We start from the raw sequence: 27,256 nt of genomic DNA, 5'->3' as shown, positions 1-27,256 counted from the left end.
CTTCTTACCTTAGTAAGCATTTACTAGAACTTCTAGTACTCTGCTGAAGAGAGTGCTGTGGTGAGGGGCATGGCTGCTTTGTCCCTGATTTAAGGAGGGACCATTAAGAATAATGTTAGCGGTGGGTTTTTGTAGTTGCTCTTTATTAAGTTGAGGCAGTTTCCCTCTGTTCTAGTTTTCCAAGTGCTATTGCAGTAAATGACTGTTAGATTTTACCAAATGCGTTTTTTGCATTGGCACGATCATGTGTATAATGATTTTTTGAGTACTGAACTAGCCATACATCCCTGAAATAGACATGGTCGTGGTATGTAATTCTTCTGATATTGCTGAAGCCTATTTGCTAGAATTTTGTTAAGGATTTTTTTTTTTTTTTTTTTTTTTTGAGACGGAGTTTCGCTCTTGTTACCCAGGCTAGAGTGCAATGGTGCGATCTCGGCTCCCCGCAACCTCCGCCTCCTGGGTTCAGGCAATTCTCCTGCCTCAGCCTCCTGAGTAGCTGGGATTACAGGCACGTGCCACCATGCCTGGCTAATGTTTTTTGTATTTTTAGTAGAGACGGGGTTTCACCATGTTGACCAGGATGGTCTCGATCTCTTGACCTCGTGATCCACCTGCCTCGGCCTCCCAAAGTGCTGGAATTACAGGCTTGAGCCACCGCGCCCGGCCAAGGATTTTTACTTATGTATTCATGAAGGCTGTTGGTCTGTGGTTTTTTGTTTTTGGTACTGTCTTTGTCTTGTTTTGATATAAGGGTAATGCAAGCTCCATAAAGTGAATTGGGAAATGTTCTTCCTCTTCTATTTTCTTTCTTTCTTTTTTTTTTTGAGACCAGACTCTCACTGTGTCACCAGGCTGGAGTGCAGTGGCACAATCTCAGTTCACTGCAACCTCCGCCTCCCGGGTTCAAGTGATTCTCCTGCCTCACTCAGCCTCCAGAGTAGCTGGGACTACAGGTGCGTGCCACCATGCCTGCCTCATTTTTATATTTTTGGTGGAGACAGGGTTTCACCATGTTGGCCAGGATGGTCTCGGTCTCTTGACCTTGTGATCTATCCCCCACGGCCTCCCAAAGTGTTGGGATTACAGGCATAAGCCACTGCGCCCAGCCCCTCTTCTGTTTTCTAAAAGCCATGTGTACAGATGGAGTTAGCTCTTTAAATGTTTGTTAGAAATCTGCAGTGAATCCAATTGGCCCTGGAGATTTCCTTTTTGGGAGCTTTCAAAGTATGCATTCAATTTCCTTACCAGTTATATGGATATTCAAATTATCCTTTTGGTATTGAGTAAGTTGTGTCAGTTTGCGTCTTTTAAGGACGTGGTCCATTTAGTCCACACAGTTGAATTTATGTGTGTAGAGGTGTTCATAGCGTTCTCTCATTATCCTTTTGATGTCTGTAGGGTTTGCACTATCTCTCGCTTACATCGGTAATTTTTGTCTTCTCTTTTCTTGTGTGTGTGTGGTTTTTTTTTTGGTCAGTCTTGCTGGAAATTTGTCAGTTACATCAGTTTTTTTCCAAAGAACCAACTCTGATTGGTTTTCTCTTTTTTCCTTATGATTTCGTTTAGTTCTGCCCTTATTTTATTACTTGTCATCCTGTTTGTTTTGAGTTTATTTTTCTCTTCATTTTCCCTGTTCCCGTGGCAACAGCTTAGACTAGTGATTGCAGTTTTTTTTTTTTTCCTGTAAATTTGCTTCTTAGGCCGGGCGTGGTGGCTCATGCCTGTAATCCCAGCACTTTGGGAGGCCAAGGCGGGCGGATCACCTGAGGTCACGAGTTCAAGATCAGCCTGGCCAACAAGGTGAAACTCCATCTCTACTAAAAATACAGAACTTCACCAGGCGTGGTGATGGGTGCCTGTAATCTCAGCTACTCAGGAGGCTGAGGTAGGAGAATCGCTTGAACCTGGAAGGCAGAGGTTGCAGTAAGCCAAGACTGCACCATTGCACTCCAGCCTGGGTGACAGATTCTGTCTCAAAAAACAAAAACTAAAACAAAAAATTTGCTTCTTAGCACTACTTTAGCTGTATACTACACATTTTAATATATTGTATTTTCGATTTAATTCAATGTATTTTTATTTTGTGCTTTTATCATTTTATCTTGTTATTATTATTTTATTTTTTGAGATGGAGTCTCACTCTATCACCCAGGCTGGAGTGCAGTGGCACAATCTTGGATCACCGCAACCTCTGCCTCCTGGGTTCAAGCGATTCTCCTGCCTCAGCCTCCCAAATAGCTGGGACTACAGGCGCCCGCCACCACGCCAGGCTAATTTATGTATTTTTAGTAGAGACGATATTTCACCATGTTGCCCAGGCTTGTCTCCAACTCCTGACCTCAGGTGATCTGCCCTCCTCGGCCTCACAAAATGCTGGGATTACAGGCGTGAGCCATAGTACCTGGCCTCCATATGTTCAATTTAAATTTTGCTTTAGACTACCTTTTTGACCTATAAATTGTTTAGAATATGTTAGTTTCTAAGTGTTTGGAGGTTTTCCAGCATCTTTTTATTATTCATTTCTAGTTTGATTACATTGTTGTCAGATAACACTCTGTGATTTCAGTAATTTTTTTTTTTTTGAGACAGAGTCTTGCTCTGTCGCCAGGCTGGAGTGCAGTGGCTCAATCCCAGCTCACTGCAACTTCTGTTTTCTGGTTTCAAGCAATTCTCCTGCCTCAGCCTCCCAAGTAGCTAGGACTACAGGCGTGCACCACCACGCCCAGCTAATTTTTGTATTTTTAAATAGAGACGGGGTTTCACCATGTTGGCCAGGATGGTCTCGATCTCTTGACCTCATGATCCACCTGCCTTGGCCTCCCAAAGTGCTGGGATTACAGGCCTGAGCCGCCGCGCCCAGCCTGTTATTTTTTAATATATTTGTTAATTCTTTCCTCTGTCCCCTCTATTCTGTAACTGGCCCATCCACTTAGTTTTCATTTTGTTTATTGTATTTTTTAGTTGTAAAAATTTCATTTTATTCTTCTTTAATCTTCTCTTTCACTGATGATATTTTCTGTTTTTTTTTTTTTTTTTTTTTTTTTTTGAGATGGAGTTTCGCTCTCGTTACCCAGGCTGGAGTGCAATGGCGCGATCTCGGCTCACCGCAACCTCCGCCTCCCGGGTTCAGGCAATTCTCCTGCCTCAGCCACCTGAGTCGCTGGGATTACAGGCACGCGCCACCATGCCCAGCTGATTTTTTGTATTTTTAGTAGAGACGGGGTTTCACTATGTTGACCAGGATGGTCTCGATCTCTTGACCTCGTGATCCACCCGTCTCGGCCTCCCAAAGTACTGGGATTACAGGCGTGAGCCACCGCGCCCGGCCGATATTTTCTGTTTTTTTGGTTAGTTGCAAGGATCTTTACAATTGTGGAATTATTTTTATCATAACTGCTTTACAAATATTTATCAGGTAATTCTAATATATCTGTTATCTTGATGTTGGCATTTTATTGTCTTTTTTCATCTAGGGTTAGATCTTCCTTGTTTTTCATAAGATGAGTGATTTTTTTTCACTGAAAGTTGGACATTTCCACATAATTTCTGAGACTCTGGATCTTATTTATTTATTATTGTTATTATTTTTTCAATGGAACCTCCCTCTGTCACCCAGGCTGGAGTGCAGTGGCACGATCTTGGCTCACTGCAACCTCTGCCTCCTGGATTCAAGTGATTCTTCTGCCTCAGCCTCCCTAGTAGCTGGGACTACAGGCGTGCGCCACCAGGCCTGGCCTGCATCTTACTTAAACCTTCTGCTTTAGTTGGGCCTCACCAAGCCTGGTCCTGAAGGGGACAGGGTGTGCTGCCTGCCTCAGCCTCCCTGGTAGCTGGGACTGCAGGCGTGCAGTTTCCGTGGTTGCTGACCAGGCCTCATCCCAGGCCATGGTGGCCTTACTGCTCAGAGCTTTGCTGCCCTTGACCTCTTGCGAGCTGGACCGGGCACTCCAGCCAGCCCAGCGCCCCAGTGGAGATGAGAGTGACAGCTCAGGAGATCAGCACGAGGGGCTGTGGAGCCTTTCCTGCAAGGGCCGCCTACTTCTCCCTGAAGGAGGTGGTTTGGGGCTTAGTGGCCATGGTGTCCACTCTGTGGGGTCCCCATTCTGTTCTGCAGCCCTCTTCGGGGGGCACAATGGGGAGGTTTCTGTACGTGGCAGGAACCTCCCTGTGCTTTGAGCAGGGACCGTGGCACCCATGTGGGGCTGGCCTCAGCGTGTTTCCATGTGTGTTGTTGTGCCACTGTGCGGGTGCAGCATCGTCATTCTGGGGCCCCGGCCCCAGCACCACCTGCTCCTGGTTTGTGAGTCTGGACATGCGGAATGTGCTGTCTTTCATTTTTTTGAGATGGAGTCTCGCTGTCGCCCAGGCTGGAGGGCAGTGACGTGATCTCGGCTCACTGCAAACTTCAACTCCCAGGTTCAAGCTATTCTCCCGCCTCAGCTCCTGAGTAGCTGGGATTACAGGAGCCCGCCACCATGCCTGGCTAATTTTTGTATTTTTGATAGAGATGGGGTTTCACCATGTTGGCCAGGCTGGTCTTGAGCTCCTGACTGCAGATGATCCACCCGCCTCAGCCTCCCAAAGTGCTGGGATTGGGGTGTGCTCTCTTAGCCTCAGTTTCCTTGTCTTACAAAGAGCTGTGTAATGGTGTAACCCCTGAGGGTGTCGTGAGGGTCCCTGGCATGTAGTAGATGGCTTACACGCTGTCATGTGTGTGCTTGGGGATGGGGTCCCCACATGCCATGCCCAGCTCTTATTCTACCCGGTCCTTGCTTTGGAGCAGGCTAGGTGGCTTCCACTTCTTGGCCTGTTGGAGCGGGGACTGGGTGGGGAGGCTGAGGGGGTGCTGTGGCATCTTTAGCCGAGGCCCACAGGCTGTCTGCATGGCAACTACAAGCAGGCTACTGGGTGAGAACCAGTGCCCTGAAAGTCAGTGACCAAGCAGATTCCAGGGACAGCGCCTCCCCTGCCAGCATGGCTCCCGTGTAGAACCAGCCTAAGAATAGTGAGTGGTCTCCCTGGGCTGGGGCCTGACTGGCATCTGCCCCACCTGCCCTGGCCCAGGGACCCTGCACCTGCACAGGATCTCTAGTCTCCCCAGGCTCAGCACCGACCCTCTGAGGGGCTGCAGCGGGTTGATGGGGCACGGGTAGGCCTCTGCCCTACAGGGGGCAGCAAGAAGCGAGGACAGGGGCACAGGAGCTGGCCAGGAGTGGCCAGCCAGATGCACGGGGACAGGGGAGCTTCAGTAGTTTTTTGAAGACAAATAACAGCTCTGAGTCCCCAGTCACCTATGACAGCTCTTGGCATTTTCAGAAATAGAGGCTGTGTGGGGTATGGCTGGGCTGAGCAGTGTGGAGGTGGCTAACCAGGCCTGGCTGGGATGTGCCACAGAAGCTCCTCACTGACGGCTGTGGAAAGGCAGGGTGCCCTCCTGGCCCATGCGGAGGGTTCATGGCTGGAACCTAGAGTCTGGGGGTTGTGGGGTGAGTTCTGGGTTGGGGTTAGGGTTGGGGGCCCAGATGAAGCTTGCAGCAGTGTGGTTCCAGTCTTTCTTCCCTCTGTGGGGCTGGGAGCACTCCCTGACCTTGGGTGTCAGAGTGAGGGCGGGACTTCACGTGTGACTGCTGGCATGTCTATGCCATGGGTCTGTGCCATGTCTCTCTGTGTCTGTGCCATGTGTCCCCGTGTCTGTGTATGTGTCTATTCATCTCTGTATCTGTGTCTGTGCCGTGTGTCCCTGTGTCTATGTGTCTGTGTCCCTGTGTCTGTGTGTGTGTCTGTGTGTCCCTCTGTCTTTGTGTCCCCGTGTCTGTCTGTGCCATGTGTCCCTGTGTCTGTATGTCCCTGTGTCTGTATCTGTTCGTCCCTGTGTCTGTGTCTGTGCCGTGTGTCTATGCCATGTCTGTGCCATATGTGTGTGTGTGTGCCATGTGTCCGTGTCTGTGTCTGTGTGTCCCTGTGTCCGTGTCTGTGCCATTTGTCCCTGTGTCTGTGTGTCTGTGTCCTGTGTCCGTGTGTCTGTGCCCTGTGTCTTTGTGTCCCTGTGTCCATGTCTGTGCTGTGTCTGTGTCCTGTGTGTCCCTGTGTCTGTGTCTGTGCCCTGTGTCTTTGTGTCCGTGTCCTGTGTCTGTGTCCCTGTGTCCGTGTCTGTGCTGTGTGTCTGTGTCTGTGCCCTGTGTGTCCCTGTGTCTGTGCCTGTGTGTCTTTGTGTCCGTGTTCTGTGTGCTGTGTGTCTGTGTGTCCCTGTGTCCATGTCGCAACTTCCACCTCCTGGATTCAAGTGATTCTCCTGCTTCAGCCTCCTTAGTAGCTGGGATTACAGGCACATGCCACCATGCCCAGCTGATTTTTGTATTTTTAGTAGAGACAGGTTTGCCATGTTGCCCAGGCTGGTCTTGAACTCCTGACCTCAGGAGTGGAGAAATGCTGGGATTATAGACATGAGCCACTGTACCTGGCCTATCGCAGCTTACTGGGGAAATCTTCATCCTGTGCTTCTACCCTCTGACAGTATGTCCCGTAAACAGTGAACTTCGGTGGGTTTAGATGTTCACAGAGTTCTCCAGCCATACCACAATCTAAGTTTAGAACATGTCCGTCATCCCAGCAGAAGCCCCGCCCCCATCCGCTGTCTTTCCCCTCCCCTCCCTTTGCAGCCCCAGCAGCTGCGTCTTCTCCCGCCATGTGGATTGTCGGTCCTGGGCTTTCCTGTGAGTGAGTCACTTCGTCCACGTCCTTGTGTCTGGCTTCCTTCACTTAGTGCTGTGTGAGCCTCTTTCACGTTGTACCAGTTCATCTTCTTCTGCTAGCATGATGTCGCGGCTAGCATGATGTCGTTTGGCTTTCTAATAACACTGTGATTAATGTCTTTGTAACTGAAGCTTCTTGATTTTGCATTATTTTGATGGCACAGATTTTCAGAGTGGATTGGGTACAAGTGTTTAAACAATTTCACGGCTCCTCACACATCTGCCAAGTTGTTTTCCAAATGGGATATATCATTGGTATTCACCAGCCTGTGTACATCAGAGGGGTGCTTTGTGTTCTCTTTTCTCCTTTCAGACACAGTCTGGATCTGTCGCTCAGGCTGGAGTGCAGTGATGTGATCTTGGCTCACTGCACCCTCAACCTCCAGGGTTTAAGCAGTTCTCCTGCCTCAGCCTCCCAAGTAGCTGGGATGACAGGTGCCCGCCATCACACCTGGCTAAGTTTTTGTATTTTTAGTAGAGATGGGGTTTTACCATGTTGGCAAGGCTAGTGTTGAACTCCTGACCTCAAGTGATCCACCCTCCTCGGCCTCCTAAAGTGCTGGGGTTACAGGCGTGAGCCACCGTGCCCGGTCTAAATCATAAGTTTTAATGTCAGCTTTGTCACCACTGGCACTTGCCAAAGCTCTTGTTAATTTATTCAGTATAAACCTGTGCATTGTTGCTGTTTTACTTGTTTGTTTCCATTACTGATGAGCATGAGCGTGTTCACACATTACTAAACAGTGTTTACTTTTGTGAGTTATCTCTGGAATTCTTTGCCATTTTATTTTGGAAATTTCCCCACTAACGTTTATTGAGTGCACACTGCCTGCTAGGTACTGTGCCAGGCCTGGAGCTAAGAAGGAAAACACTGGTTCCTCCTGGAGAAGGGGAAAGTGGGGGTGGAGTGAGAGGTCCCTCTGGCTCTGAGCCCCTCCCCATCACCCCTCCTCTTCAAGGAAGCTGTTGCCTCCTTGCTTTTCAGTAGGATGTTTCTAGAGCCTAAGGCTTCCGGACATAGAAAGCACCCAATGCTTGTATTGGTATTTAACGCTTGTTAAGTTCACAAGTGTGTACTGTAATTTCCTTTTTTCTATTGTTGTTAATATAACATATTTAATTTAAACACCTCAAAGTTATGTAATTTAGTATTTGTTTAAATGTCAGCAGAGGATAAATATTCTTCCTCTCTGTATACAAAACGTACTGATTTTCTTATTTTATGACACACACTGCCACCATCTCGAGATATTCACTGTTAATATTTTGAGCGATTTCCTTCCTTCCAAGCTTTTTCTGTGTGTAGGTTTTTAGTTACACAATTGCTATCACACTCCAGGGTTACTGCGGGCACCCTGCTTCCGTCGTGGGCTGGCCACGTTGTGCAGCAGTGCAGGCTCGTACAAGATGCAGGACGAGGGCCCCCACGGTGCTCACTGCACACGGAGGTCTGACGTCCCAGCAACCCCCACCGCCAAGTGTCCTGAAGAGACGATTCTGCCTTGTGGGCAGGACTGTTGCATTCTTCCTGTCAAGCATGTAGGCTATTTCCTGTTTTGCTCTTGTTGATGAATCAAAACACATACATACATCTTTGTACGTCTCTGATTATTTCCTTGGGACAAATGCCTAAAAGTTGTGTAACTTTTGTTTCCTCTGTAAATTATACTATTAAAAAACTCTTGGCCAGGCGCGGTGGCTCACGCATGTAATCCCAGCACTTTGGGAGGCGGAGGCGGGTGGATCGCCTGATGTCAGGAGTTCGCAACTAGCCTGACCAACATAGTGAATTCCTGTCTCTACTAAAAATACAAAAAATTAGCTGGGTGTGGTGGCAGGCACCTGTAATCCCAGCTACTCGGGGAGCTGAGGCAGGAGAGTCACTTGAACCCGGAAGCGGAGTTTGTGGTGAGCGGAGATTGCGCCATTGCACTCCAGCCCGGGCAACAAGAGTGAGACTGTCTCAAAAAGAAAAAACTCGTCACCTTCACATCATTTGGACATGCCTCGTTTTGACTCATGTGCGTTGCTGGTCTCTCTCGGCACCTGTGGCCCCGTTGTGCAGCTCAGAGGAGTGTTTTAATGTCTCATGAGGCCAGTCCTGTGCTCCTTGCTTTTTTCTTTTTTGAACCCTTCTTCAATGTTTTGCTTACTTAGTTTTCCAGGTAGATTTTGAGATCACTTTGTTGTAGTCCCAAGAACTCCTGTTGGGATTTTGTTTCATTTATCAGGGTATCTAAATTGGTTTCAGGAGAATCAAGTTTAGAAATAAATATATATTCTGTCTGTCCATCCAGGAATAGTGTGTGTCTTAAAATTTATTCAGCCCTCCCTTTTTTTGTAAATAGATTTTGTAGTTTCTTTATGAAAGTCACCTGCACTGTTAAAGCCATTCCTGAGTGGTTCGTATTGATTGGTGGCATTTCAATTGAGGCGTTTATTTCGTTGCATTTCCTGGCTGTCCCTGTCTGGTGTCACTGCTGGTTTCTGGGGTTTGTCCATCTGTCAGGCTGCTGGTTCTGGGTGCCAGTGCACACCCCTTCTGGACAGAGCTGGGCAGCGCTTTGTTTGCTGATGGGCTTGGAGCGAAGTTTTGGTTGTGATTACAGTATCTGGAGGTTGCTTTGCCTGCTTTTTTTTCTTTCTCTTATTGGTTTGATCTCATCATCCTGCACTTTGGAGCTTTGTGCTGCTTTCTGTCTTTTGGAAGTTGGGAGGGGCCACAAACCAGAAGGAAGCTTTTCAAGTGGATGCTCTGGACCGTTGGGGCTCACAACTTGGATGAGCATTGGAATCACCCATAAGGCCTGTAAAACCCAGAGTGCTGGGCCCTACCCTCCGATTTCTGAGTTCTTTCTGGGAAATAATTTGCATTTCTTTTTTTTTAATATGTATTTTTACTATTTCTCCTTTTTTTTTTTTTTTTTTTTTTTTTCTTGAGAGACAGGATCTTGTTCTGTTGTTGTGTTGCCCAGACTGGAGCACAGTGTTGTGATCATGGCTCACTGCAGCCTCAGCCTCCTGGGCTCAAGCCATCCTCCACCTTAGCCTTCTGAGGCTGGAACTACAGGTGTGCGCCACCATGCCTCATTAATTAGAAAAATTCTGTTTGTAGAGATGGGTCTCACTATGTTGCCCAGGCTAATCTTGAACTCCTGGGCTCAGGCGATTCTCCCACTTCTGCCTCCCAAAGGGCTGGAATTACAGGTGTGAGCCACTGCACTGCCCACCCCTCACCCCTCAAGAATTTGCTGATGATCTCCCAGGTGATGCTGAGACTGCTGGTCCTAGGCCAACACTTCAGGAACCTCTCTTTTTAACCAAGTTTCTGGGAGTTTTATCATTGTCTGCCAGCGATGATCATTTTATCTATTCCTTTCCTTATTTCCTATTCATGTTTATTATGTTGACGAGAACTCTTAAAACAATATGAAATGAGAATTATGGTGGTACTTCTTATTTTGTTATCTGGCTTTAAGAAAATCTTCATGATAAATGTGGTTTGTTAGGACTCTTAAGAATGGATTTTGTGCATAGAAAATATTTTTCAGAAACTCCTTTCTAAAGGTCAACATTCAATTTTTAGTTAGAAATCCAAAACCACTGGGTTTTTAAAAGCTTTTAGGGACCAGGCGCAGTGGCTCACGCCTGTAATTGCAACACTCTGGGAGGCTGAGGCAGGCAGATCACAAGGTCAGGCGGATTGAAACCAGCCTGGCCAGCATGGTGAGATGCTGTCTCTTCCAAAAATACAAAAATTAGCCAGGCATTGTGGTGCACGCCTGCAGTCCCAGCTGCTTGGGAGGCTGAGGCAGGAGAATCGCTTGAACCCAGGAGGCAGAGGTTGTGGTGAGCCGAGATTGCACCACTGCAGTCCAGCCTGGCCAGCTGAGTGAGATTCCATCTCAAAAAAAAAAAAGATGCTTTTAGATTCAACTTAGGAAACATTGTATTTGTATATTTGGCAATTTTTAACATTCATTTTCTAGAAGATTCTAAGTAATGTTTTATCCTATTTTATAAACTTAATGTTAGACATTTAAATTTTTGTTTATATAAATTTATTGTAACTAGACCTTCCTAAGTACTTAAGTATTATGTATTGAATAAATTAAAGTTTAAATATGGTGAATCATACATTTGCTTAAATGGTTCAATACTTTCTATAAACTTACTAGATTTTCAACTTAAAATCACAAATCTCAATCAATTATTCCATTGCATATTTTAAATTAGAATCATAGGGCCAATATGATGCTAAATACAGCTTTATATGGTCTGATAAATTTTTCATCATAACTCAAAAATATTAATTCAGAAAATCTGATTTTTCACAAACACTGCTACGTTTAATTCTCAGCCTTCCTGGGGTTAAACATGCTGGTTCGCTGAAGACACTGTCACCTCCTAACAAGTGAATGGAGGTTCCCTTCCCTTGTCCTCTCTGGGTTGCCTCATCACATTTGCTGGTTGGAGTGTAGACCAGATTTCCTTCCTGAAAAATGCTGGTGGACTATGGCAAGGGCCTCTCAACTCAAATACTGGAGGCCTCAGAGCCCCAGTAGGCTGCAGTTAGGTTGTAATTTACTCCAGAGGGCTGCTTACACCATTTGAGTGGATTTTGAGTTTTTATGGCTCTAAAGATTATAGATATGTCCAGCCTGGGTCTAAGCACTTTTGAATTCTTTGTTAAAAAGAAGAGTTGTTTTCCTGTCCCAGAGGATCATAGCAGTCTTCTGTGTTAAAATGCATTTCTGTCTTTCATGTCTTTGCTTGCCAGCATGACTTCTAAGGCCACTTTGCTGACATTTCAGCATTTGCCAGAGAGTGTCCTGGTGCCTTGTAGACAGAAAAGCTGTAAGGTGAAGGGAGAGATAAGCTTTTCCTCCTATGTAATTTGTCTTTCTTGGGAATGGAATTGGAGCTTCTCAGGAGCTGTTCACTGTCTGGGTCACCTGTGTTTCCAGTCTCAGTCTTGCTGACTGCACGCCTGCGTGTTGTCTTATTTAACATACGTGTTCTGCCTCATACTTGTGTCTTGTCTCATTTAACATATGTGCTCCTCTGCGTGCCGGTGTGTTGTCTTACTTATCATGCTCCCCTGGTCTGCATTTCCCTGTACGTTGGCAGTTAGCTTGGGGGATTTTTTAGAGAAATAAAATATTACAGATGTGGTCGAAGTCTTCTGAACACACTCCCCCAGTAGATTCTCTTCTCTTTCTCTTTTTCTCCCTGTGGTTGCAGCTGTCCTGATTTCTGTTTATCCTGCTGGTGCACATGGGTGTGTGGGCATCCCACCTTTCACTGTGTGTATGTCCATAAATTGTGTAGAGTATGAGTGTATCTGTGTATTTGCACACAGATATATCATTATTTCACAGCTAGCCTTTTCCCCTCAACATAGTTTTAAACATTTTTCCGATGTTGAGGTATAAAGCTGTGAAATAGCCTGCCACCATGTCTGGCTAATTTTTATATTTTTGGTAGAGATGGGGTTTGCCCGTTTGGCCAGGCTGGTTTTGAACTCCTGACCTCAGGTGATCTGCCCACTTTGGCCTCCTAAAGTGCTGGAATTACAGGCGTGAGCCACCGTACCCAGCCAATATTAGCTGCCTTAATGGGTATGAAGTGATATTTCATTGTGGTTTTGATTTTCACTTCCCTAATGATTAATCATGTTGAGCATCTTTTCCTGTGTCTGTTGGCCATTTGTATATCTTCTTTGGAAGAATGTTCATTCAAGTCCTTTGCCCATTTTACAGTTGGGTTGTTGTTGTTGAGTTGTAATTTATATTTTCTGTATATTAGTCCCTTATTAGACACATGACTTGCAGTTATTTCCCCCATGCTGCAGGCCGCCGTTTCACGTTTTGACAGCACCCTCTGATGCAGTGGTCCCCAACCTTTTTGGCACCAGGGGCTGGTTTCCTGGAAGAAAATTTTTCCACAGACCAGAGGTCGGGGGATGGTTTTGGGATGATTCGGGTGCGTTAATACATTTGTCGTGCACTTTATTTCTCTAATTGTTACGTTGTGATATATAATGAAATAATTATACGACTCACCATAATACAGAATCACTGGGAGCCCCGAGATTGTTGTCCTGCAACTAGATGGCCCCACCTGGGGGTGATGGGTCAGTGACAGATCATCAGGCATTAGGTTCTCATAACGAGAATGCAACCTGGATCCCTCGCATGTGCAGTTCACAATAGGGTTCATGCTTCTGTGAGAATCTAATGCCACCGCTGATCTGACAGGAGGCAGAGCTCAGGCAGTAACGCTTGCTTGCCTGCTGCCACCTCCTGCTGAGTGGCTTGATTCCTAACAGGCCACAAAGAAGTACTGGTCTGTGGCCTGGGGGTTGGGGACTCCTGCTGTGATGCACAAAACTTTTTACTTTTGATGAAATTCCATTTATCTATTTTTTCTTTCATGGCCTGTGCTCTTGGTGTCATATCTGAGAAATTATTGCCAAATCCAACGTTATGAACATTTTCCCCTATGTTTCTTCTAAGAGTTTTCTAGTCTTAGCTCTTACATTTAGACCTTTATCCATTCGAACTTACTTTTTGTATATGGTGTAAGGTAAGTTCCAACTTTATTCTTCTACTTGGTTGTTGAAAAAACTATTCTTGGCCGGGTGCGGTGGCTCATGCCTGTAATCCCAGCACTTTGGGAGGCCGAGGCGGGTGGATCACGAGGTCAAGAGATCGAGACCATCCTGGCCAACATGGTGAAACCACGTCTCTACTAAAACTACAAAAAATTAGCTGGGCATGGTGGCGCGTGCCTGTAATCCCAGCTACTCAGGAGGCTGAGGCAGGAGAATTGCCTGAACCCAGGAGGCGGAGGTTGCGGTGAGCCGAGATCGCGCCATTGCACTCCAGCCTGGGTAACAAGAGTGAAACTCTGTCTCAAAAAAAAAACAAAACTATTCTTTCTCCATTTAATGGTGTTGGTACCTTTGTTGAAAATCAGTTGACATATATGTGAGGATTTATTTCTGTGTTATTATTCTATTCCGTTGATCTAGCTAGTTTTAAATTTTCTACCTTTTCTACATGTTTTTGTTTAATAGTTTACTGTTTTTTTCTGGACAAATTTCCTCTTTCAATAGTTGATCCTGTTGAATGTCTTCCTTAGCATTAGGTTTCCTCAGATAACTTGGCATTTTGGTTTGAATAGAAAGGTTTTCTGTGGCCCTTTTGTTTGTTTGTTTTTTCTTGTACATTTATCTTATTTTTGACCCTCAGCTCTGTCTCACATTTTGTCTGTCACTGCCATGTGTTTGGAGCAGGTGCTCACAAAGCCTTCTTTACCAAGAATCCTGGATGCACTTCAGAGGCAGAGCCAGTAGGATCGTTGGGTCACTGGATGTGGTGTATGAGAGAAGGAGTGGAGTCAGGGATGAATCTTCAGGTTTGGTTTAAACAATAGGTGACTGTGCCATCCACCGCGGGGAACGAAGGGGCAGAGCAGGACTCGAAGGAAGAATCCAGAGTTTCTTAGTCACTGTGATATAGCAACTCTGAACTTAAGAAAAAAGGTACATGTTTTATATTTGTGTCAAAGTAAAAAAAGAATTATTTAGTTGTATAATGTTTGATATGCTTCTTAAAATACCCATATGGAACTGTTAAAAAGGCAGCTGTATATATGAGCCTGGAGCTCCAGGTCTGGGTTAAAGATACACATTTGGGAGTCCGACGCATTGTGATCTTCAAAGCTATTGGGTAGAGCCTATATGGAATGAGCTCTGGGGCACCCACATTTTGAATCGCTGAGAAAAGAAACTAAGAAGGAGGCCCCAGGGAGTTGGAGGAAAACTGGAGAGAGTTGACTTAAGAGACCACACCCTTTAAAGGAGACTTGGCCATTAGAATTGGCAAGAGGAAGTCTTGATGTAGCATTTCCGCGGAGCGGAAATGGGTGAGAACCTGGTTGGAGAAAGCTGATGGGAGACCGAGAGGTAAGGAAGTGGAGAGACCAAGGATGGATGCCAAGTGAGTTCTGATGGGAAGGGAACAGAGAAAAGCTCTGTGGTAGAAGGCAGATATGGGATCTTTAGTTTTGGTCTTAAGATGAGATGTACCAGGGTATGTTTTTATGCTAATCGGACTGACCACAGTGGCTTCCTCATTCTGCCTTCCTAGTATCCCACGTCCCCATCTTCCTGAGATAAGGGAAAGACTAGTGGTATATGGGGGTCAGTTTGGGAGTCGCTCAGCCTCCATCCTCCTCCTGCTCTCACTCACCACTGGCTCTCAGGAGGCAGCTTGAAGTGCAGCTGGGGTTGGTTTGGGGATAGGTCAGGCTTACAGTCAGCTGGAGGACACATTTGCTGCCATGCCAAGGGCCAAGTGTCTGTTCAGAGATAGTGCCTTTGAACTGGAGGTTTTGTCATGGAAGTGATTGTGAACATTCCTGTGAGGGCTTCTGGATTCAGTTCCTGCCTCCTGTCACCTGGCAAGCCTCTCTGCACTGGCCCTGTGGTTGGACAGTGGGGGAACACAGGAACGAAGGTATCACTGCCCTTGGGAGACATGACCCCGGTGGTGGGAGGAGTGTGTTCTCTTCTAGACTCGATGTGGAAACCTTTACTTCCCTTGTTCTCTTTGTTCCTGCCAGGATCCTTGCCACGGCTGGAACTGACTTTGACCTGCGAACACTGAGGGCTGTGCGTGTGCTGAGGCCCCTGAAGCTGGTGTCTGGGATTCCAAGTGAGTCCAGCTAAGACAGGCAGGCCCAAGCCTACTCTTCTACCCTCACCACAGACACGGCCATGGGCACAGTTTGGCTTTGTTGACTCTGAGCTTGCTACTTTTGACCCCAGGGAACCAGGCAGGAGGAAGGGGGAACAGGCCTTTTTTGGCCTGCCCCACGCTCCATGGAAGCCCACAGGGTGATGCTAGATGGAAGCTTTGTTCCTCCTCACATACTCTGTCACATTTCATCACTTTGCTTCTTTTTCTGAGGTTAAAGAATGGATGAGAGGTCGACCAAGGTGGTGGGGAAGGGTGCCTGAGAAAATGTGCAAAGGCTGCAAAGGGCCACTGTCTCTTGGCTCAGTCCTGGCAGGACCACTGGGGACTGAGGCCAGCCTAAGACATGCTTCTGAAATGGGCTGCCCACGGAGCCTGCCATGACAGGATGGCCAGGGTGACCTCGTCAGCCAGGGGCCACCTGGACTCCTGTTCCTCCAGCCCAGCGGAAGTTTGGCTTTAGGTTTACCTAAGGGCCTGAGTGGACATGGAACTAGTGCTTTGTCCTCCTGAGGCCACTGAGGGAAGACTAGTGATTGGCTGCCTGTTCTGCCCCGAGACCCTGCCGGGCAAGGGTTCTGGCCCATACCCAAGTGCTGGGGCCAGGCTGGAAGGGGAGAGGTCAAGGGTTACAGGCTCCTCTGCCCAGTTCCTCACATGCCCTGTGGCCAGTGGCAGAACACTCCCGGGGCAGGTCTTTTTGCCGCACTTTCTCCCAAGGAGTTGGGTCTGTTAGGAATACCTGCACTTCCTTCTCAGGATCCCCTCCTCCTCCCTCCCAGGGTCCCCCCCCACCACCCCGGCTCTTAGCTCCCGGCATTCTCTGCTGTTCCTTCCCAGAATTCCCGGCTCTTTCCTCTCAGGATGTCCTTGGATTCAGCTCTTCCTTCTCAGCATTTCATTCTCTTTCCTCTTAGGATTCTCTGTTCTTGCCCCACCCTGAGCCCCGCTCACCACCCCGACTTCATATCCTGACACCTCCGCATCCCACCCCTCTGCCTGCTTTGAGACACTGCTGTCGGCCTCTCTCTAGGACCTTATGCTTTGTCCCTAGGACCCTCAGCTCTGCCCCGCCGAGCACTGCTCTGTGCCCTAGGGGGCTTCAGCTCTGTTCTCTGACCTTGCAAGCACTCACTGCCCCAAGACTGTCAGTGCTGCCCCTGCTAGGTTCCTGCTGTTCTGTCCGTGCCCCCCACCCCCCGACTCCCTGCCCTTCCCTGCCCACGTTGCTTCCTGACCTTCCCTGTTCTGGCCCCAGGTTTGCAGGTGGTGCTCAAGTCCATCATGAAGGCCATGGTTCCACTCCTGCAGATCGGGCTGCTTCTCTTCTTTGCCATCCTCATGTTTGCCATCATTGGCCTGGAGTTCTACATGGGCAAGTTCCACAAGGCCTGTTTCCCCAACAGCACAGGTGAGACCAGGCAGCACCCTCCAGCCCAGGCGAGTGCCACAGATGTGTTCATCCAGGAGATGGGCAGTGTTCTAGGTGCTAGAGGGGCCTTCTCGGTGCCAGACACATGAGGAGGAGCTGACATCCCAGTGGGGGACATAGACAATAGCCAGATAACCACAAGTAAATAAACAAACACATAAATGTAATGATTATCGATGGCAGTAACTTTTGGGAAGAAAACAAAAAGGGATTTGAAATACAATAATTTGGGGACTGCCTTACAGAGGGGCTGGGAGGCCGCTCTGCCAAGGTGACCATCAAGCAGCATCAGAATGCAGTGAGATGGGAGCTGTGTGGCCACCTGGGCAGAACCTCAGTGACCAGGAGTAGTAGGTGCAGAAGGCTATAGTGCGGAGCAGCGAGAACAAGAGGAGTCATGTGGGTTTCATGGCCCTGTCTTATTCCGAGAGAAACGGGAAGACAGTGGAGCACTTTCAGTGAGGTGTGGCATCTTCTGATCATTTGGGCTACTCTTGGGAGGCAAAGGCAGAAACAGGGTTGAATAGAAGATCTCAATCCAGCAGAGGTGATGGTGGCTGGGGCCAGGGTGTTATGGTAGAGGTGGTTAAAATGAGCCAGATTCTGGGTGTATTTGTAGGGAAAGCCCACAGGATTTTCTGAGTCTGTAGGTAGGGGTGAGAGAAAGGGAAGAGTTAAGGATGACACTAAGGTTTGTTGCTTGAACTACAAACTTATTAAAGGAGGAAACTCAGCCAGCAGTGGCTCACACCTGTAGTCCCAGCACTTTTAGAAAAAGCTTTTCCTAACATTTAGATCATTCGTGATTAAAAAAAAAACTTTTATCAAACTGCAAATGAAAGAGAATTTTCTTAAATTCCCACAGATTTCCTGCAAACACCGTACCTCACTATAAGCCTTGAGAGCATTCCCTCCAACGTTAAGAACAAAGCAAGGGGCGCCCAGCTGCTGCTAGTCCATGTAGCATTTGTAGTCATGGCCAGTGTCATGAGACAAGAAAAAGTTAAAAAAAGAAAAAGAACTGGAAAGGAGGAGATACAACGGCCATTATTCCCAGTCTTCTTTACAGGCATTGATCAAGATATTTGGAGGGGAGGGATAAACTTAGGTAGTCAGCTTTGCCTTCTAACCCTGGGAGCACCCTTGCTTTCCACCTGAGCAACTCCTCGAAATTTCTCCTATGTTGATAGTTATTTTCATGTGTTGTTATACCTTTTTTTTTTTTGATATGGAGTCTCACTCTGTTGCCCAGGCTGGAGTCCAGTGGCATGATCTCGACTCACCGCAACCTCCAACTCCTGGGTTCAAGCAGTTCTCCTGCCTCAGCCTCCCGTGTAACTGGGACTACAGGCACACTGCCATGCCAGCTAATTTTTTGTATTTTAGTAGAGACCGGGCTTCACTGCGTTGCCCAGGCTGGTCTCGAACTCCTGAGCTCAGGCAATCTGCCCACCTCGGCTTCCCAAAATGCTGGGATTACAGGCGTGATTCACCATGCCCAGCCTACATTTTAAAAAAATCTTTTTTTCTGCCCTTCATTGAGATTTTTGAGAGTGAAGGGGTGCACATGCTGCTTGCTATCTTGTTTGAGATTAGCAGTGGTTTTTTGGTCTTTCTCTAACCCCTCTTTCTGTGGTTCCTGGCTGCCTGCTAGGTTTCAGGGCAGTAGAAAGATGTCTGCCCTGTAGGGGCAGTGCAGTGAGAACTGGGCCAGGAGGTCTCCAGCCACCTGCCTGGCACATGTTGAGTTGGTTCAGACCATCCTGGCTGACGGGCACTGGACTGCACAGTGGCCGAGTCCAGCTTGGTACTGGCCAAGGGCCTCAAGTCAGATCTGCGTGTCAGGGGGGCCTTGTTGGCAGTTTGGCTGTGAGGGAGAGGAGCAATCAGGGTGGTAGTGTGGGAAGAATGGGAGGTTAGGAGTTTGTTGGTTTTGGTTTTAAGATTAATGGCCTGTGAGCATGTTTAAGTGATGGTGGGCAGGTTCCAGTAGGGAGGGAGAGGCCGGGCATTAGTCTCTGAGCTGGTCACTCCTGAGCTTGGCGGGTGGTAAGAGGTGCTGCCTGATGGAGGTTTGAGGAGGAATGGTGGGAAGTTGGCGGACAGTTTCTGTTGGTGCCTGGTTCCCGGCCGCCTGCTGTGAGTTCTCCCGAGCCCAGGAACCCTACTGGGGATTGGAGAGCTTGGTATTTCTGAGCTCAGGGTCTGCTTCCTTCTCCTCCTTGCAGATGCAGAGCCTGTGGGTGACTTCCCCTGTGGCAAGGAGGCCCCAGCCCGGCTGTGTGAGGGTGACACCGAGTGCCGGGAGTACTGGCCGGGACCCAACTTTGGCATCACCAACTTCGACAACATCCTGTTTGCCATCTTGACGGTGTTTCAGTGCATCACCATGGAGGGCTGGACCGACATCCTCTACAACGTGAGTGGCATCTTGGCCCTGGGCCTCCTGAGCTGGTGCCCCTGGGAATCCCATTTAGGGGGCCCTTCTGACCTCACAGCCTCTACCCAGCCCTAAGCTCCTCCCTGTACCCCTCGGCTGAAATACAGGCTCCTTCTGGCAGACATCCCACCCAAGGATCCACCACAGGCAGCCTCAGCTCAGACTCCCGACGTGGGGCCTCCTGAAGACGCCTCCCTCATGAAAATGAAGCTGAAGGCTTAGTGGTGCAGTTGACGGGGGAAATTCTAGAGGAGATAGTGCTGCTGCTGATAGCAAGGACTGCAAGCAGCACTGATCGCTAAGCCCACTGCCAGCCTGCTGGGTTAGACCCTGTGGGAGGTGTCTTATTCCTGTTAACTCCTCGCAAGAACCGTGGCACAGATGATGAGGCTGATTGTGGGGAAGCTGACTAACTTGCTTTAGCCTGAGGATTGTGGGCAGCTGTTGGCCATTATCTGTGCCAGCCCCACGGAGGTCTCTGATGGAGTCAAGGGTCAGTAGGGCTGCTGGGCCTCCCGTGCCCAGGCTGCCTGGCGACGGTGGTGAACCGCGGAGCTGGGGTTCAGGCTGCACTGAGCTGAGGCCCCTGAGACCTTCCTCTGTCACGTGTGGATTCTTAGGGTGGAGCCTGTGGCTTGTGTGTTTGTTTCTTTCATGCTGGGTCTGTCTGGTCCTGTTTCCTCTTTGGTCTCCTCACTCTCTTCAGGATGCTGGCCTGTCCCCATGGTTTACTGGGTTTGGTGGCCATGACTGAAGTTGAGTATAAGGCGTGGGAGTGCCTGATGGCCCAGCTCCCTCGCATTGCCTCTGCTTGGGTCCCTTCTTTGTGGAATCTCCCATCCCCACTCCACCAACTCTTGAGAAGACCTGCCTCTTTATAGGAAGGCCCCTGCTGCTCTCTGTCCCCTCTGTGAGAGCCCTGTGAGGGCATGAGAACAATTAAATTAGTACTTTAGGGGCTGTGGGAGGTGGAGAAGGGTCAGGCGTCTGTGGGCCAGGAATCCGGGAAGGTGCTAGGTTTTGAGTAACTAGAGGATGTGTCCCACTCAGCTGTTGTAGGGCAGGGAGGGGACCAGAGTGCAAGGTGCTTTCACCCAGAGCTTGTCACTTGTGCCCTGGGGTGAGGCTTGGTCCACACGCACCTGGGAGCTGATGCCTCCCTCCCCCGCCTCCAGCAGCTGTGCCCATGAGTGCTGGTGGCATGATGGTGGACAGGTCCTGGGGAGAGACTGGGGCCCTCTTCCCTGTGCCTCATGAGTTCATGGGGACGGGGCTGGGCATTCGGAGGCTTCTGCTGAATGCTTGTTGAGCTCATTTATCAGGCTCCTTGAACAGGCAGATGGCAGATGAGGAGTTAAGGAAAAGCCAGCACAGGGTCCGTTTGAACCAGATTCCTCCTTGAGTGGGAGTCATGTCTGATGACAGGCTTGTGTGATTGAGGGAATGAGGAATAGGACAAAGGCAGTGATGAGGAGCTTGGCTGTTCTGTCCCTGTGGCCAATCAAGGAACAATTTCCACCAAGACAGACCCTAAAAATAGCTCTGAGCTGGCTGCATTCCTGCTGGCCCCACCCAAATAAAGGGCTGTGTGACCAGGTCTCCACAGCCCTCAGTGTCCATTGGGGCTCGGCCAGGGGCCGCACATGACTCAGATTCTTCTGCCTGGGTCTGTGCCTCCCGGGGGAGGGGATGTGTAGGAGCCCCATCCTGGGGCAGGTGGCATTGGCCAGGAGGGGCCACGGAGGTTTCATCCGGCACATGTTTCAATAGGACCCACTGAGTGCTGGCTCCACTTGCAGTGGTGAGCAGAGGCATTCAACACATAAGGGCCCAGACAGTGGTGAGTGCCATGAAAAAACAGAAGGGATGAGGAGCAGGCAGTGATGAATTATGGGGTGCCGCGAGGGCAAGGCCTGGTGAGGTCTAGAAACCAGACTTCTGGAAGCTTGGCCGGGGCAGCAGGTTGTAGTCATGGCAGTGACATGCCTGGGGCTGGCGCCGCACCAGGCACCAGAGCAGGCAGCCAAGAACTGACCAGTCCGCTCCTCCACACTGAGGGCATACAGAGTCGGCCACTGGAGATTAGACAGGAGTTTTGAAGAGGATGCTTTGGAGAGAGAGCCTGCCCCTCACCTCCAACCCAGTGAGAGGGACTTTTGTGGCCCCTTGGATATATGCTCCTTCAAGCAGTGACATCTGGGTTCTTCATGGGCAGAAGCCCATGGCCTACAGTAGGGGTGGAGTCAGGGAGATGGAGAGCTCACTCCATGTTGGGAGCAGGGGTGGAGCTGTGAGTGAGAGCGGGCAGCCAGGACCGGGGGAGTGATGGGGTCTCAACAAGAGAGCATCTGTTCAGAGTGGACTGCTGAAAAGCTGGTGGCAGTGGGTGGGGCAGGGTGGGGGCCCTCCAACTGGAGGAAAAATGGCTTTGTCTGTGCCTGGGAAAGCAGGCAGAGTCAAATGGAGCTTTGGAAGAACACACGGAAGAGCCTGGAGGAAGACGAGTCAGCAGTAAATTCCTGTTAGCCCCGGAGAGCTGAGATCATCTCAGGACAGCACCTCACAAGGAATAACAGCCTGCCCCCGCTCCCTCCCTGCTTTGACAGTGTTGGGGTCAGCAGCCTCCACTGCAATGCTGGGTGTGGAGGAGCAAAGAGGGGCTGTGTCTTTCTCTTCCCCTGAAAGCAACCAGCTGTGGCAGGCCAGCCAGCGAGAGTGGGTGTTGTCAGGGTGAAACACATCAGTTTGATTACCAGCTGAGACTGAGACTGGACACTTTCTTTTTCTTTTCTTTTTTATTTTTTGAGACAGAGTCTTGCTCTGTCGCCCAGGTTAGAGTGCTATGGCATGATCTCAGCTCACTACAACCTTTGCCTCCTGGGTTCAAGTGGTTCTCCTGCCTCAGCCTCCTGAGTAGCTGGGACTACAGGCACGAACCACTTCACCTGGCGAATTTTTATATTTTAGTGTAGATGGAGTTTTGCAGTGTTGGCCAGGCTAGTCTTGAACTCCTAACCTCAAGTGATCTACCCGCCTCAGCCTTCCAAAGTGCTGGGATGTTAGGTGTGAGCCTCCATGCCAGGCCTGAACACTTTCAACTACCGAATTGAAACTATATTTTCCACTAGAAAGTGGCTGTATAACGTCACCTTACCCAGGAGCTGTCGGACAGTCATGGACTTGTCCAAATTGTCATCTGGAGGCATGGGAAGGATTTCTCCACTGACCACGTTTGGAGGCACAGTGGGAGGAAAATCATGTTGGTTTATGATTATGCACATGTGATTTGCTTATGTTCATTGTACTAGTTGCATGAAGATCCAAGTTTGAAAGTGTTCAGATCCGTAGGTGTGAAGGCTGCATTTCAATGCTAACACGAACAGGCCTTGCTCACAGACTGGGTGTGAGAGAAGAAGTCTCAAAGATGATGTGACTTGAGGCACTGGGAAAGGGGATGCCATTTATTAAGGAAGGGAGAATCGGGAGCAAGGAATTTGCTTAGTTTTGTTTTAGCAGAAGGTGGTGGTGGAACTCCAGGATTCTGTTTTGGCTCTGCAAAACTTTAGATGACTATTTTCATGCAAGTGGAGATCTTGAGTGTGTAGGTGGGTGTTTGAGAGGGAACTCAGAGGGAGCAGCAGGGCTGAGGATGAGCATTTGAAGTATTTTGACTCATGGATAGTATTTAAAACTATGGGAGAGGATGAGATCAACTGGGTAATAAGTGCAGATGGAGAAGAGAAGGCCCGAGGCTGAGCCCGGGGAGAATTCTGGCACTCAGAGGTCCAGCAGGAAAGCAGGAGCCTGGAAAGAGACTGGGCTGGAGCTTTTAACGGGATGGGAACAGCACCACAGCCACACAGCATCCCGGAAGCAGAGTAGTGTTCTGCGAAAATGATCAGCTGGGTCAGATGTTGCTGTGAGGCCAAGGAAGATGAGAAGCCCAGACCGTTGTGTTTGATAAGATGAGGGTTGTTGTAAACTTGGTGAGGGCGGTCTCAGTGGTGGGACAAAGCCCTGGAACACTCGTGTTGCAGGGAGGAGGAGGTGAGGAAGCCAGGGTGGCAGCTGCAGATGGCTCTCGAGGGAGCGGTGTAGTGGGAAGTAACTGCAGGGAGGTAGGGTTTAAGGGATCTGGCTTTTCAAAAATTAAACTTTTTATTTAAGATAATTGCAGATTCACATACAGTAGTAAGAAATAATGCAGAAATAGCTCATGCACCCTTTACCCTTTTCATGAGCTGCGTGAGTTGTTGCATGCAGCTCATGGAACGACCTGCAGAACGATAGTCACTGTCACACTCCATACAGAGGAAGAGGGTCTCCATCCCTGCAGGGGTCCCTCATGCTGCCCCGCCATGGCCACGCCCACGTCTCTCCTGCCCTCGCCCCCTCCTTAATCCCTGGCAACCACTCATCTGTTTGCCATATCTGTAATTTAGTCATTTCAAGAACGTGACACAGACAAAACCATACCAAATGTAACCTTTTGGTATTGGCTGTTTTCACTTGAACAAAATTCTCTGGAGGCTCATCCAGGCGTTGGTGGCATGTCCCTCTTCACTGCCAGGTAGTATTCCATGGTGTGGCTGCACCGCAGCTTGTTTAAGTGTTCACCTGTGGAAGGGTATGTGGGTTGCTTCCAGTTTGGGGTTATTAGGAATAGAGTTGCTGAACACGTTTTTGTGCAAACGTAAGTTTTCATTTCGCTGGGACAAATGCCCAAGAGTGCAAATTTCTAGGTCTAGTAGTTGCATGCTTAGTTTTTTAAGAAACCAAAACTTTTCCAGAGGGCTACACTCTTTCACGTTCCCACCAGCGATGTGTGAATAATCTAGTTTTCCTGCATTCTTGCCGGCATTCGGTGGTGACACTTCTGTATTTTAGCCATTCTGATAGGGTATAGTGACATCACTGTGGTTTAATCTGTGTTTCCTAATGGTGAGTGGTGTTGAGCGTCTTTCCAGACTTATTTGCCATCTGTGTATCTTCTTTGGTGAAATGTCTCTTCATGTTGTTTGCTCATGTTCTGTTTGAATTGTTCTTTCCTTCTTTATTTTTATTATTATAATTTTTGAGACGGAGTCTCGCTCTGTCCCAAGGCTGGAGTGCAGTGGCGCAATCTTGGCTAACTACAACCTCTGCTTCCTGGGTTCAAGTGATTCTCCTGCCTCAGCCTCTCGAGTAGCGGGGACTACAGGCACATGCCACAACACCCAGCTAATTTTTGTATTTTGTTTTTTTAGTAGAGATGGGGTTTCACCATTATGGCCAGATGGTCTTGATCTCCTGACCTCGTGATCCATCCCTCGACCTCCCAAAGTGCTGGGATTACAGGCGTGAGCCACCACACCCAGCCTCCTCCCTTCTTAAGGCTAAGAAATATTCCATTGTATGTATGTATGACATTTTGCTTATCCGTTCCTCTGTCAATGGACTGTTGGGTTGCTTCCATGTTTTAACTCTTATGAAGAGTGCTGCTATGAACATGGTTGTATAAATACATCTTTGAGGCCTTGCTTTCAGTTCTTTTGGGGATATACCCAGAAGTGGAATTGAGGGATATAAGTTCTGGAGGAACTGCCATATTGTTTTGCACAATGGTTGTACTATTTTACATTACTGCCTTTGGTGGGAATACACATGGGTTTCAGTTTCTCCACATCCTCACCAGTACTTGTTAATTTCTGCGTTTTGATAGTAGCTATTTTAATGTATGTGAGGTGGTATCTCCTTGCAGTTTTGATTTGCATTTCTTTAATGATTAGTGATGCCGAGCATCTTTTCATGTGCTGTTGGCCATTTGCATGTCTTCTTTGAGGAAATGTCCATTGGAGTTCCTTGCCCGTTTTTGAATTTGTTTTTTTTTTTTTGGTTATTGTTGAGTTTCAGGAGTTCTTTGTATATTCTAGGTATAATCCTTATCAGATATATGATTTACAAATGTTTTCTCCCATTCTATGTGTGACCTTTTTACTGAATTGATGGCGTCTTTTGATGCACAACATTTAAAAATTTTCATAAAGTCTAGTTTGCCTGGTTCTTCGTTTGTTGCCTGTACCTTTGATGTCATATTCAAGAAGTCGCTGTCAAATCCAATATTGTGAAGCCTTTGACCTATGTTTTCTTTAAAGAGTTTTACTTTTTTTAATACAAAAAATTAGCTGGGCATGGTGGCACATGCCTGTAGTCCCAGCTACTCAGGAGGCTGAGGTAGGCGAATTGCCTGAACCCAGGAGGCGGAGGTTGCAGTGAGCTGAGATAGCGCCATTGCACTCCAGTCTGGGTAACAAGAGTGAAACTCCGTCTCAAAAAAAAAAAAAGAGTTTTACCTTTTTTCAAGTATTGGTATTTTATTGTCCAGTATGATTTCATTTGGACAATAAAATTGTCCAGTTTTACCTTTTTTTAGGTCTTACATTCAGATCTTTGATTTTTTTTTTTTTTTTTTTTTTTGAGATAGAGTTTCGCTCTTGTTGCCCAGTGTGGAGTGCAATGGTGCGATCTTGGCTCATTGCAGCCTCCGCTTCCTGGGTTCAAGTGATTCTCCTGCCTCAGCCTCCCGAGTAGTTGAGATTACAGGCATGCACCACCATGCCCAGCTATTTTTTTATTTTTAGGAGAGACAGTGTTTCTCCACATTGGTCAGGCTAGTCTCTAGCTCCTGACTTCAAGTGATCCACCCACTTTGGCGTCCCAAAGTGCTTGGATTACAGGTGTGAGCCACTGCACCTGGCCTGATCCATTTTTAGTTAATGTTTGTATATGGTGTTTGGTAGGGACCCAGCTTTATTCTTTTGCATGCGGGTATCCAGTTTTTTCCAGCACCATTTGCTGAAAAGACTTACTGGAAAAAACTGTCCGTTTACCATGAAATAGTCTTGACGCTTTTGTCAAAAATCATTTGGCCATATATGCAAGAGTTTTTTAGGGACCCTGTATTCTATCCCCTTGGTCTGTGTGTCTCAATCTATGTGCCTCTTGCCTTATAGCACTGGCTAGAAATTTCAGCATTATGTTGAGTAAGAACAGTGAGAGCTGACCTATCTGCCATGCTCCCAATCTTAGAGGAAAGCATTTGATCTATCACAATTAAGTATAATGTTAGCTGTAGCGTTGAGTTGTTGTTTTTTCTTTTGGGGTAGATGCTGTTTATCAACTTGGGGCAGTTCCACTCTACTCTATTCTTACTTTTCTGAGAGTTTTTGTTGTGAATGGGTGTTGAATTTTGTCACATTTTTTTTTTGTGCACTGATATGATCATGTGATTTTTCTTCTTTAGTCTATTAATATAGTGAATTACATTGATTTTTGAATATTGAACCAGCTTTGCATTCCCAGAATAAATCTCACGTGGTCATGGTACCTAATTCTCTTTATGTGTTACTGAGTTGTATACGCTAACATTTTTGCTAAGGAGTCTTACGTTTATATTCAGGAGGGATTTTGATCTGTGATTTTCTTTTTTTGTATTGCCTTTGTCTGGTTTTGGTATCAAGATAACACAAGCTTCATAAAATACATCAGGAAATATTTATTCCTCCTCTGTTTTCTGGAAGAGATTGTGTAGAAATGTGTTATGTCTTTTAAACATGTTTGGTAGGATTCTACTGTGAAACTCTCTGGGCTTAGAAATTTCTTTTTGGAGATCTTTAAATAACAGTTTTGTTGGGATGTAATCTGGGTACTATAAAATTCACCATTTTAAAGTACACAGTTCAGAGATTTTTGTAGGAAAAATTTGTGCAACCATCATTGTTATTTAATTTTAAGCATTTTCATTAACCAAGAAAGAAACCCTGTATTCGTGAGCTGTCAGTCCCTATTTCCTTATTTCCCTCAGCCTCTGGCAAGCACTAACCTT

General features: G+C 47.7%; 1 protein-coding gene across 15 annotated transcripts in view; it reads left to right on the top strand.

The window, feature by feature from the left end:
* CACNA1B (calcium voltage-gated channel subunit alpha1 B) overlaps positions 1-27,256 on the top strand; it is a 237,163-nt gene that overhangs the window by 14,842 nt on the left and 195,065 nt on the right. For all 15 annotated transcript variants that reach the window (XR_004263942.1, XM_032261876.1, XM_032261881.1 and 12 more), the window contains exons 4-6: positions 15,387-15,478; positions 16,779-16,931; positions 19,181-19,371. Coding sequence is in view for 14 of the 15 variants with exons in the window: in XM_032261876.1 (XP_032117767.1) it covers positions 15,387-15,478; positions 16,779-16,931; positions 19,181-19,371 (436 nt within the window). In the remaining variant the exon portion in view is untranslated. The remainder of the gene's footprint in view (positions 1-15,386; positions 15,479-16,778; positions 16,932-19,180; positions 19,372-27,256) is intronic.

This window comes from Sapajus apella, unplaced genomic scaffold, assembly GCF_009761245.1.
Source record: "Sapajus apella isolate SASKATOON/1434 unplaced genomic scaffold, GSC_monkey_1.0 scaffold126, whole genome shotgun sequence".
In the NCBI taxonomy this organism is placed as follows: Eukaryota; Metazoa; Chordata; class Mammalia; order Primates; family Cebidae; genus Sapajus; species Sapajus apella.
Note: the sequence above shows the minus strand (reverse complement) of the source record. Positions and strands in the feature narration are given on the sequence as shown.